This window comes from Marmota monax, unplaced genomic scaffold, assembly GCF_021218885.2.
Source record: "Marmota monax isolate L192 unplaced genomic scaffold, Marmota_monax_Labrador192_F-V1.1 WCK01_AAM20220418_F8-fsc00145, whole genome shotgun sequence".
Classification (NCBI taxonomy): domain Eukaryota; kingdom Metazoa; phylum Chordata; class Mammalia; order Rodentia; family Sciuridae; genus Marmota; species Marmota monax.
Window position 1 is genome coordinate 4,426,227 of NW_026695201.1, and position 12,903 is coordinate 4,439,129.

General features: G+C 46.1%; 1 protein-coding gene across 2 annotated transcripts; it reads left to right on the top strand.

The window, feature by feature from the left end:
- Positions 1-10,429: 10,429 nt before the first annotated feature.
- Positions 10,430-12,788, top strand: Klhdc9 (kelch domain containing 9). 2 transcript variants are annotated; one of them, XM_046428938.2, is made up of 4 exons: positions 10,433-11,132; positions 11,388-11,544; positions 11,627-11,825; positions 12,511-12,788. In XM_046428938.2, exons 1-4 carry the CDS (start codon positions 10,606-10,608, stop codon positions 12,672-12,674), a joined length of 1,047 nt encoding a protein of 348 aa, XP_046284894.1. In that variant the 5' UTR covers positions 10,433-10,605; the 3' UTR covers positions 12,675-12,788. The 2 variants fall into 2 exon arrangements, with proteins under 2 accessions (XP_046284895.1, XP_046284894.1); XM_046428939.2 differs by lacking the exon at positions 12,511-12,788 and having other exon boundaries at positions 10,430-11,132; positions 11,587-11,787.
- Positions 12,789-12,903: the final 115 nt, after the last annotated feature.

A 12,903-nucleotide genomic window follows, 5' to 3' on the forward strand; every position in this document is an offset into this window, starting at 1 on the left:
CTGCTCAGCAGGTCAGAACAGGTGCGTCTCCGGGGGCTGGGCCTGGCACGGAGACTCAGCAGCCACCGCCCCCACGGCCTGGGCTAGCTAATGGGCGCCAGGGAGGGAGGATAGGAGGGAAGAACCTGGGTGGGGGCTGTGGGGTCCCATCCTCAGCTCCGGGCTTTACCTGTGAGTGCACAGAAGGGGCTGCGAAGGGAGGGACTAGGGTGGAGGTGCGGGCCTAGCCAGGATGAACAGGGGCAAGGCCCTTGTGGGTGGCATCTCACACCCCAGGCAGGCTTGCTGACTGCTGGGAGCAGTTCCCCAAAGTGACAGTTCCCAAAATTGACAGTTCCCCAACTCCTGGAGGGGCTCAGCTTTGAAGCTATAGAATCAGAGAAGAAAAATATCAGAACAGAAAAGGATCCTGGCTTGCAGGTCCATAAATTTATTTCATTCTTCAGATGAGAAAACATTCTTCAGATGAGGTCCAGAGAAGGGAAGGGACTTGGCAGAGGACACACAACTTAGTGTCATGTTTTGCTGAGACACCTCTATCTAATTTGCCCACTTTGAGAGCTGGGTGTGGTGGCACCACGCCTATAATCCTAGTGACTTGGGAGACTGAGGCATGAGGATTCAAAGTTTGAGGCCAGCCTGGGAAACTTGGTGAGACCAAGTTTTAAGACCCTGTCTTAAAATTTGAAAAGGATTGGAGATTTAGCTCAGTGATAAAGTGACCATGGGATCAATTCTTGAGAAAGAGAGAGAGATCCCAGAGAAATAATTTAAGTGGTCCCCTCTGACCTCATCCCTATATGGGAGGAGCCAAGGCACTGACCAAAGAATTAGCCCTATGGATTCCTGGCTTTCCTCTCAGGGCCTTTTCTCAGCTTTAACACCTTGTGACTAGGCTAGGATTTCCAAAAGTATATCAGGACAACTTGAGAGAAAGTTGTAAAATACCCTCTCTATGACCATTTTCCGTTTGTTTGTTTGTTTATTTATTTATTTTGGTGGTACTGAGAACTGAACCCAGAGGCATTCTACCGAATGAACTATCTTCCCCCAGGCCTTTTTATTTTTATTTTGATACAAGATCTTGCTAAATTGTCCAAGTTGGCCTTGAACTTTCAATCCTCCTGCATCAGCCTCGGAGTAATTGGGATTACAGACATGCACCACCATGCCTGGCCATTTTTCCTATTTTACCCCATGGTCATGGGGAAAGACACATGTCTGGACTTGGAAAGGACCATCTTGATTTCAGACACTCTGTCCCTGTCCTTTGATAAGTATACTCATACTTGTCTGACCATGTGTTTTATATTCTGGATGGAAAAAAGTGACCACCATGTGAAACAAAACCTTATTAACCTACCTAGGATAGCCAGAGGAAAGGAGCACATTCTGAACCCTCTGAAAACTTAGTGAAGGAGAGAAGCAAGATTCTGGCAGATTGGGGGGAAAATACATATATATATATACACACACACACACACACACACACATACATATACATACATACACACACATACAGTTTTTAACTGGTAAATAAAGAGCTAGGCATGGAAGAAGAAAAAATGTGGGTTAAAATCTTACAGAAGGGTCCTTCTGCCTGGAGAGGGGCAGAAAGGAGGAACCATGAAGCAGTAAGGAAAAGGAGTCATTTCATGTAGAATATTTACCACCACTATCCCACCAACTCTACCTGTCAAAAAAAAAGTTTGTTTGTTTATTTATTTTTTTTTAGAAGGGAGAGAGGATGAACCCAGAGCCTTGCACCTGGGAGCAGTCAACTACTGAGCTACACCCCTAGCCCCTTACTTGTCAAATCTTATTTCTCTCTCAAAACTGACCTTAAATGCCACATCTCTCATGAAGTCTTCTCAGTTCCTCCCACCCAAAATTAATCTTTCTCTCTTCTATTCTTTCTCATCCTCTGTTAGTCTCTTTATTATAGCTTATGTGCTCATAATTTGTGCACATCTTATCTCCTGAACTAAATTGTAAGCTTTAGTTCAAGAAACATTGATTGAAGCCTGCTGTGTGCCAGGGATTTAGTAAATATGTTAAATGAAGGGACAGGATGAGAGTTGTAGTTTGTGAACTCCTTGAAAGTCAAGCCTGTTTTATAATCTTGTCTCAGTCATCCATACCAGGACAATTCATAGCACTGAATGGGAACTGAATGCATCTTTGTTGAAGGCATGAATTTCTGAATAAATAAATGTCAGTATAGAGAAGATAGTGAGGTTGAGTCAGAAAGTGGAGATCTGAACTCACCATAGTTACCATGTTGAACCTGGGATGTGACCTGGACTTTAATCCTGCCTCTGGACTATGATCCCATCTCTGGCTCTGGATCCCTGTTCTCAGCAATGACCATGGCAGTGATCTCTTTTTCAAGGGCTATTTCCTGCAGGTCAGAAACAGATTCAAAGGCCAGGCTCGATGCCAAAACTCCCCAGTTTCTTTCCACCTCCACCTTGGCAAACCCCTTCCCCTCTTCAGGACTCTGGTCCCCACCTGTGCCAGGGGAACAGCCCCACCCTGATGCTGCTTTGAGATCCAGTGTGGCAGGGGTGGAGTAGAGCCAGGGGGAATGGGAGGGGGAGCATCCTGTATTATAATTATAATTATCACACCTTGGATCCTATCACATGCTTTCAGAGGAGTTCCTTTACTTCCCACGGATTCACCCCTCCAGGTATAGGAAACCATAGTAGAAACTGAGGTATGGGGTGAGAAAGCAGTTAGATCACAAGCTGGGTATTCAGTGTCCTGCACCCTTTCCATTCACAATATATTCCTTCTTCCAAAATGCTACCAGTCAGGATATCTCAGCCCCTGATTGGGACCCTTAATCACTCACCCCCAACTCTTGCCTTATGGAGCACTGAAGAGGAACAGAACTTTCCAGAAGTTGTATTAAGGTAATGGTCAGGTTCTAGTAAACACCAGAGGAAACCTTGAATTGGGGAAAGGATGCTACCAGGCCTGAGGGGGAGCACCAGAGTCAGAGAGCTCCCAGGACTTTGATTGAGGTGGGGATCTCTAAGACTCTTTGTCCCCTCATTCCCTCAATCCTGCACATCTTACAAGGGCCATGCTTCTGGAGAATATGCCTCATACTTAGGTCTTCTTACCTTCTTCAGGGATGAAGACTGGAGAAGGCACATTCCAAAGCAAACACTAGAAGAAAATATAAGTTGGGGAAGATTTTCAAAACCAGTGCCTGGCCAGGCATGGTAGCACAGGCCTATAATCCCACCAACTTGGAATGCTAAACAGGAGGATCATAAATTCAAGGCCAGCCTGGGTAATTTAGTGAGACCTTCTCTCAAAATAAAAAATAGAAAGGACTGGGGATATAGCTCAGTGTATTCCTGGGTTTAGACCCCATTACGAAAAAAGCAATGCCTGGTATTCTGGGTCCAATTCTTTCTTCTACAATGAATCCCCATTTCCCTCTAGCCTCACTACCTACTCTCCTCCTACCCACATACTGAGCCCTAAGAATGGGAACAATTCAAGCCACAGTGGCATCTTTAGCATATGTATTTTTGTGCATGGCATCCACTGCGTGCTTACTTCCACACGTACCTTCCACTTTGTGTCAGGTTCAGGGGAGGTGACAGACACATATAACACATGGGACCTGCTCTCAATCAGGAGAAAACTGAGACATAAACAACCATAACACACTGTATCTATCTCTCCATCTTAGCTCTATGTGTTCATGATCCCATACATGGGACTGTCTCTGTATACATTATAACTGTGGATATTCATTATCTGCATGTGTCCAAGCATCCGCTTAAACCAATCTCTGTCCCCATGACAGGCTGCACATCTAAGCCAAACCGGTTGGAGTGGGTTGTGCTGACATTTTTGTTTATGTCAATGGGACTTGAGGTGAGTCAGGGAGGGATGAGTTTGGGTGGAGTGCTGTGGGGGAGAAGAAGAGTGAGAGTGAGGGTCAAACTGGATGAGTGGGGGAGGGAGGGAATGGGTCCAGGTGAGAAGGGGTAGGGTGGGGTGGCAGGAGGATGGATTAGGGGTAGGAGTAGATGACAGAGCTCCTTAATGAGCAGTTGGTCTGCAGTGAGATCTCAGGTTAGAAAAGAGTCAGAGACTTGGGGGAGACCCTTGGGCTTTGGGAGAAAAGAGAGTGAATAATAAGTCAGAATGTGAGTAAGTAGAAGTTTGGGTATGGACAAAATGTTTACAAACCATTTCTGCAGCTTTGTCTCTCAGTGCCATCTGCTCATTCTTTTGGTTTCTGCATGGTTTGTACAGAAAGGTGTTGGAGAGCTGAATGACATGGTAAAAGATTGTTGGTAATGGAACTTGACCCCATCACCAGGACTGAGACCACGGCATGTAGTAGCTTCAAATTTACTTCTTCAGCTCCTCCCAAGGATGTTCCTCATCCATGGAGGTGTGGGGAGAGAACCCCATACAGAACACAGGGCCTGTAGCCCCTATTCCTTCATTGAAAAACACCACTGCTTCCCTCCAATTGGAGCTTCACTGTGTCCAATGTTAGGATGGTGGCATATTGTTTTCCAGGATATTCCACTGAACATTGCCATGTGCTGTGTTCCTTCTGTCTGTCAATCCTGCAAGACTTCTGGTTCTTTAATACCCAGTCCCATCTTTAATGATAATCACATTTCCTGGTTGCCTAACAACATCCTTCTGGGCTCAGGGGGCTGGGTTTGCTGGTTCCTTGAGGGCTCTAATGCAGGGGTGAACACCCAGGGGAAGAGGAAACTGAACACAAGGCACATTTGGGTCCTGTTTCTTGACAGACCCAGTTTGTGCAAAGCCCCTCCTCTCACCCAACTTCAATAAACACACTACTGCAAAATCAGGGAGCAAACATGGGTTAAGAGACAAACGTCTATATTATTTGACCCTGTGTCTCTGAATGGGCTGGTAGTTTCATTTGTTTGGTTGGTTTTAGTACTGATGATTGAACCCAGGGCACTTTATCATTGAACTACATCCCAGTCCTTTTTTGTTTTTTCATTTTGAAACAGGGTCTCACTAAGTTGCCAAGGCTAGCCCCAAACTTGTGATCCTTCTGCTTCAGACTCCCAAGTTGCTGATTACAGGTATGTGCCACTGTGCCTACTTCTGGTGCTTGTAGAAGGCTCTTAGAATAGGTCCTGGCTGGTAAAGGGTGAGAGTAGGAGCCTTCATGGAAACCAGAGTCTTCCAAGTGATGACAATAGAAGATGACAGCAGAAGATGCAGCAGCAGAGAAGGGACAAGAGCAAGGGTTAGGGGGGTCCTGAGAATCTGGTAAGAGAATGTATTCCAGTAAGGGTCCCACATTCTCCCCCTGTCCCCAACCCAAACATGCAAAGAGGCTGTTCCAGGGAGCCTACCTATGAGACAGTATAGAAGCAGCCCTCCAAGATCAACCTGGCCTACAGAGTCTACATCACCAGGGACATCTTCAGGTGAAGTCCAGAGGACTTCACACACTCTAGTGTTCAAACGTCCAGCTTGGATGCTAAGGATGTGGTTCCTTTCTGAACTAAAGATGGCCACTTCCTGGCAACTCCTGTCACCACAAAACTCAGTTTCCACTGGGCACGGTGGTACAGACCTGTAATCCCAGAGGCTCAGGAAACTGAAGCAGGAGGATCACAAGTTCAAAGCTAATCTCAGCAACTTAGCAAAGCCCTAAGCAACTTAGTGAGACCCTGTCCCAAAATAAAAAATAGAAAATAAGCATGAGATGTGGCTCAGTGGTAAAAGCACTCTTGGGTTTAATGCCCAGTTTAAAAACAAAATAAAAAGAAAGAAAGAAAAAGAAAACAAATCTCAGCTTCCTTGGGGGAACACATCAGAGACTCTACAATCAAACATCACCCTTGGACCAGGCACCAGGAAAACATGACAGCTGCAAAGCAGAATATGGGGCTGTGGGTCAAGAAAGAGACAATGACCTGGGTCCCATGGTATATGCTGGTCATTCATGAAACTCAGGAGGCTGAGGCAGGAGGATTACAAGTTTGAGGCTAGCCTGGGCAACTTACAGAGACCCTGTCTCAAAATAAAAAAATAAAAAGGTCTGGGAATTCTTGCTAGTCTGTTTCCCTCCTTGGGTCCAGGACTCCACCCACTAAGGTGTTCTATGGTGAAATCCTAGTCTCTGTAAAATTCCCACATATTGAGGTCCCACTCACTCAAATCTTCATCAGTAATCAAAGCCTATGACAATGCCCAGGGATCCTCAAGGTGGTGATACAATTCTAGTATGCAGACAGAAGGAAGTCTGGCCATTCCTGGAAAGTTCCAAAACCCCTCCAGGAAAGTCAGATGGCTGGCTCAGCTCAGCAAAGAAAAAAAGTGCAGCATCCCAGAGAGAGAAATATATAAATTCAAACAGTGAGAGACAGAAGGAAATTTAGAAAGATATATTGAAAAAGAAAAGAAAAAAAAAAAAAAAAGCTGGTTATGGTGGCACATGCCTGTAATCCCAGCACCTCAGGAGGTTAAAGCAGGAAGAGGCTAGTCTGGGCAATTTAGCAAGACCTTGTCTCAAAATAAAAAGGACTGGGGATGTAGCTCAATGGTAGAGTGCCCCTGGCTTCAATTCCCAGGACCAAAACAACTAATTAAAATAAAAAGATGAATCACAAACACACTTGGTGTTATTGAAGAGGAGATATGTAAAGATACAAAGTGGCTGAGACAAAATCTGAAACAGAATAAGACCTGAAGAGAAATTTCTGAATGCCTACTTCCCATAGGTGGGATCACTTAGGTACTTCCCTCTTGTGCCCTTAGTTCCCACCACTCAACAATGATCCCCTAAAGCACAAGAAGTTAAATCAAGAATCAATAAATGGGATGGATTCAAGCTACAGAGCTTCTTTTCAGCAAAGGAAACAATCAATAATGTGAAGAAAGAGCTTACAGAATGGGAGAAAATCTTGACCACATGTACCTCAGATAGAAGACTAATCTCCAGGTTATATAAAGAATTCAAAAAACGTAACACCAAAAATACAAATAACCCAATCAATAAATAGGCTAAGAAACTGAGCAGACACTTCACAGAAAAAGAAATAGAGTGGATCAACAAACATATGAAATAATGTTCATCTCTAGCAATTAGAGAAATGCAAACCAAACCTACTCTAAGATTTCATCTCACTCTAATCAGAAAGGCAGTTACCAAGAATGCAAGCAATAAGTGTTGATGAGGATGTGGAAGAAAAAGATGCACTCATACATTGCTGGTGGGACTGCAAATTGGTGCAACCACTCTGGAAAGCAGTATGGAGATACCTCAGAAAAACTTGGAATGGAACCACCATTTGATCCAGCTATCCTACTTCTCAGTTTATACCTAAAGGACTTAAAATCAGCATACTATGGTGATGCAGCCACATTAATGTTTACAGCAGTTCAATTCCCCATAGCTAAACTATTGAAGCAAACTAGATGCCCTTCAACAGATGAATGAATAAAGAAAAAGTGGTATATATCACAATGGACTATTACTCAGTCTTAAAGAAGAATAAAATTATGGCATTTGCAGGTAAATGATGAATGGAACTGAAAATATCATGCTAAGTATTTGTTTGTTTGTTTGTTGTTTCTCCTCTCCCTCTCCCTTCTCTTCCCTACCTCCTGTTTTCTTTCCTGTCTCCTCCAAAATATGAGCTTGGTTCAGTCTAAGCAGAGGAAGTAGAAGTTCTGGAAAGTTTCTCTCCCCGAGTCTGGAGTTGGCAAAGCAATGAACAGACTACCTGTCACACCAGGTGGAACTGGAGGAGGTAGAGAACTGGACGAGGTATAGTCAAGGAGCGTGTGGTTCAGGCTCCATGTCCAACCAAGTGAAATGCCTACTGCTAAGGCTCAAAGTTGGAGCCAGAAACACAAAGCTAGAAGAGAGAAGCTGGAAAGGCCCCTGGGGTGGGGAGTTCCCATTTTTCTCCAGAAGAGGCAGAAAATAACATTCTGGCAGAATAAAACAGGCACAAGCAAGAGCATGAAACGGACTTATAGGCCAATAAAGTTTTGGCAAAGTGACCCCACCTCCCAGGCAGTTCCTAGCCTAATTTTAGAATTGTGTCAATTCTGATTCCACCTATTGGGAGGTAAGACAGAAGCCTTAAAGAGAAGGCTGGCTTTCAGATTTCAGCAAAGGACATTAGAAATTAATTTTATGTGGCTTAGTTGTTGGGTTTTTTTGGTTTTGTGGTTTTGTCTTGTTTTTTATTTTTATTTTTATTTTTTTTGGCTATGCTAGGAATCAAACCCAGGGCCTCATGCATGCTATGCAAGTGCTCTGCCTCTGAGCTATATTGTCAGTCTTTTTTTTTTTTTAATTTGAGACAGGGTCTCACTAGGTTGCCCAGGCTGGCCTCAAATTTATTTTGCAATCTTCCTGCCTGAGTAGCTACAGGGTTACACCATAATGCCAGGTGTGTGTGCGTGTGTGTGTGTACATGTATGTGTGTATGTGTGTGTATACATATATATACACATACATATACATATGTGTGTGTGTGTGTGTGTGTGTGTATCCTGGGTATTTAACCCAGGAATGCTTTACCACTGAGCTACATCCTCAGCACGACTTTCTATTTTGAGGCAGGTTCTCACCAAGTTGCTTAGAGCCTCACTAAGTTGCCAAGGCCAGCCTTGAACTTGTGATCCTCCTGCCTCAGCCTCCCTAGGATTACAGATATGTACCACCTTGCCCAGCCTTGTTGCTTTTTAAAGAGATTTTTAGCATGATCTTGGAAAACTGAGAATCTTGCCTGAGAGGCATAGGGAAAGCTATAGTTGGGCAGCAACTCTTGAGATTGCTGAATCTTAGCTTTCTGATCAGGTGGGAAACCCACCTGATCAGAAAGCTAAGATTATCACAGACTGATAATCTTCTAGTCTGTGCCTTCCTACCCATACCCTCTCTATGCTGTTTTCTCTGAGGACCAAGAGTTGGAATCAAGAGGGAAAAAGCCCTGCTATACTGTCAGCCCCCTGAATTATATGTCCACCCCCACGGAAGCCTTGGTGTATATTCTCTCTCTCTCTAGTTTGTTTTTGTAGTACTAGGGATTGAACCCAGGGATCCTTTACCACTGAGCTACATCCTCAGTTCTTTTAATTTTTATTTTGAGACAGGATCTCACTAAGTTGCCCAGGCTGGCCTAGAACTTGAGATCCTCCTGCCTCAGCTTCCCGAGTTGCTGATATCACAGATGTGTGCCACCTTGTCCTAGTGCCTTGCCCACTCTCTATGACCTCAGTTTCTCTGGCATAGTGGGAAGCAAGTTGATGGGTAGAAACCAAAGGCAAAAATAGAAGCCGTCATTCCCACTTACAACTCAACCCTGGGGCAGAAACAGATCCTATTTCTGTCTACACCAGCTGGGCTACGAAATATGTCTGCATTTTCTCCCACAGCTGAAATTAGTCTGTTTAGATCTGGGCCTCTTCATTCTTCACTGGGTCCTGAAGGGACAGAGTTAAGAAGTTCAGAAACCTGCCTTGAATAAAAGGAAAATATGAGGGAGGGGCAGGAATGTGTTTTTCTCACTCCTCCTCAACTTCACCCCCACCCATCTTCTAAGGCTGGGCAGCTTCCTCTGCCCTGGATCTTATCAGGAGAAACTCCCTGCCCTTAATCCTGAGTTCCAAATGCACAGTGCCTCAGTTTCCATAAGTTGTTGGAGTCTGATGAGACAAAATGAAATAAAAAGTTATTCTTCCCAGGACTCTGTAGTTAAAACTCGTCTAAGCCTCAAGTATCCCTAAGGGATTTTCCCTCCCAGACCCCAACTAAACCAAGCACACGTACACACACACACACACACACACACACACACATCATTCCCTCCATCCCCATCCCCATCCCTGACAGACTGGGTTCTACTACCCTCTAGTGGCCAGAGCTTAGAGGACTCTCGCACCCAATCAGGACCTTCAAGGCCTTTACCACCGAATGGTAAAGAAAACACCTGAGAGAAACCAATATCTCATTTCATAAATGAGAAAGCTGAAAGGACCTAGAGAGTTGGGAATATCTGGGACTACCCAATCTCGTGACTCCCAGGTCAGTGCTCAGTCCACTTTCACTTCCTCACCCTCTGACACGTTAGTGCTTCCTGCCTCATCCCTAGGAAATCAATCCAAGTTGGAGACATTGAAGCCAAAAGGACCCAGTCCCTCCCCGTCCCGGTGGCGCTTCACCTGAAACTCAGGTGTCAAGTCAGCTAACAGGGATTCTTCTGAGGAGCTGGATACTTCTCGACTTTCTGAGGTTAACAATCTTTCAGGATTATGATTGACAAAGCACATCTGCTGTCGCCTGAGCGATACTACCGTTATCACTCCTGGTAGCTCCCCAGGTCTCCTGTCTCCATGGTAACCGGCGCTTTGCGACCTTCAGTTTGCAGCGGTCGCGCTGCAGTCACTGCAGTGGTTGCTAAGCGACCGCGGAGAGGAGGCACCGACTTGAGGTGGGGGACCTGGGCCGGTGTCCTAGAGGGAAGGTTCCCAGGGAGGCTCACGGAAGGAAAAGTGCCTGGCCTCGTATGTAAGGGTGCGGTACGGGACGCAGACCCCGCTGCTTTCTCGGCACCCATGGCGGTGGCGATGCCCCCGAGTCGGGTGGAGGTCTCAGGCTGGAGCTGGAGGCCGGTGGCTCGAGACGCACTCCTGGCTCGGGCCTTCCATTCGTGCACCGAACTGCGGGGACGGTTCTATCTGGTGGGGGGTCTTCTAACAGGTGGAGCGAGAAAGCCCAGCAGTGATACGGTGGTCTTCGACCCGACTGGGGGCCAGGCTGTACGGCTGGAAGCCAGGGACAGCCCCCTGCTCAGTCACCACGACGCGGCAAACGTGGGCGGGCGTTGGCTCTGCGTGGTGGGCGGCTGGGACGGGTCGCGACGCCTGGCCACAGTGAAGGTGCTGGACACAGAGCATGGAGTGTGGGAAGCGTGGACGGCGACCCCTGACAACTGCCCTCCTGCTGGCCTCAGTAGTCACACCTGCACTCGCCTTTCCGATCGGGAGTTGAGGGTGGCTGGCCGAGAGGGTGGTACCCGCACTCAGCGACGATATGGAAGCATCTACACCTTAACTCTGGACCCGAGTGCCCGCACCTATTGGTATGGTATCCCCTGCCCAAAACCTTTCATTACACTTTGGGAAAGCAAAAATTAAACTTTTCAGGCAAATAATCCATATCCTCGCCCTACCACCCTCTTTCCTCTGTCTAAAATAGCTGAACCCTCTATAACCTTGCTTTTCCCTGGGATCTACCCAGGCATCCTCTCTGTCCTCTGCAAGGGTAGTGGGGAAAAGGCAGTAAATTTACATTTCCCGAAAACCCCACTCAGAGCTGAATTTCTGCATATCCACAGCTACAAAGAAGACTACCACACAGTCTCCCGCTCAGGTCACTGTGCCGCCCTGCTCCAAACTCCTGGGCCCCACCCTGGTCATCAGTTATTGCTCTTTGGGGGTTGCAACTCCGCTGAACCAGAAATAGCTGGGCAATGGAGTCAAGGGAAGATTAAGGTATTATCTGCTCACATCACTAAGGGGGGTTAAAATTGTGAGGCCCAAAACCCTACAGACAGTCCCTTCTTTCTCCCCCAAGGAGGAACCTCCTATTGCCCCTCGTTTGATGGAACAGCTTGCAAGGCTTGTGAGCAACGGGCAGGGGTCCCGGCAAGGACCCCGGGGACTGCGTCATCACTCATGTTCTGTGGTGGGGCCTTTTGCTGTGCTGTTTGGTGGAGAAAGTCTGACCAGAGCTAGAGACACCATCTGCAATGACCTCTACATCTATGATACCCGTGAGAGTCAAACTAATGGCTGAAGGGAAGTGAGGGGAGGTGGGAAGAGAGGAGAATCTATATACTACAGAAAGAGTATGGAGGGCCAGTGGCATGCCTGTAATCCCGGTGGCTCAGGAGGCTGAGGCAGGAGAATTTTGAGTTCAAAGCCAGCCCCAGCAACTTAGCGAGGCTCTAAGCAATTCAGTGAGACCTGCCTGTAAATAAAATACAAAAAATGGTCTGGGGATGTACCCCAGTGGTCGAGTGCCCCTTGGTTCAATCCCTGGTACCAAAAAAATAAATAAAAATTTAAAAAGGGGCTGGAATGTGGCTTAGTGCCCCTGGACTCAATCTCTGGTACCAAACAAACAAAAACAATTATGGGGTAGGGAGGAGGAATTCGTTTACAAGGAGTACACAGAATATTTGTGGGTCTACTGAAGAGGCCCACAAATCGAGTGAGGAAAAAAAAAAGTACATGCCTATAATCCCACCTACTCAGGAGGCTGAGACAAAAGGATCCCAAGTTCCAGGCCAGCTTTGTAAACTTAGTGAGGACTTATCTCAAAATAAAAAGGGTTGGGTGTGTAGTTCAGTGGTAGAGCTTTCCTGGGTCAAACTTCTAACAGGCCAAAAAAAAGAGTCCCATGGGTGACAAAGTGCATTTCTACCTCAGTAATCATCCTCTGCCCCTATCCAACAGGCAAATCTCCTCTGTGGTTCCACTTCCCCTGTGCAGACCGTGGGCTGAAACGTGTGGGCCATCGAACCTGTCTTTGGAATGATCAGCTTTACCTGGTTGGGGGTTTTGGTGAGGATGGCAGGACAGCTAACCCACAGGTTTGCATCTTGGACCTCTTTATTTAAAAAATAGTGTCAAACACACTGCCAAGACTCTGTTTGGTTGCAAACCCATAAAGCATTATCACTACTGCTATCTGCCTCATTTCAAGTGCTTATTAAATTTCAATTGAGAATCGACATTTGTCTCTAAATTTTTTCTTTTTTTTGAAGGGCAGTAAATAAGTAGACACATCTTTATTTGCAAGGGAAAGGACAGTTTGGGTCTGTTCTGAGGTTGTGAGCCATTAACCCC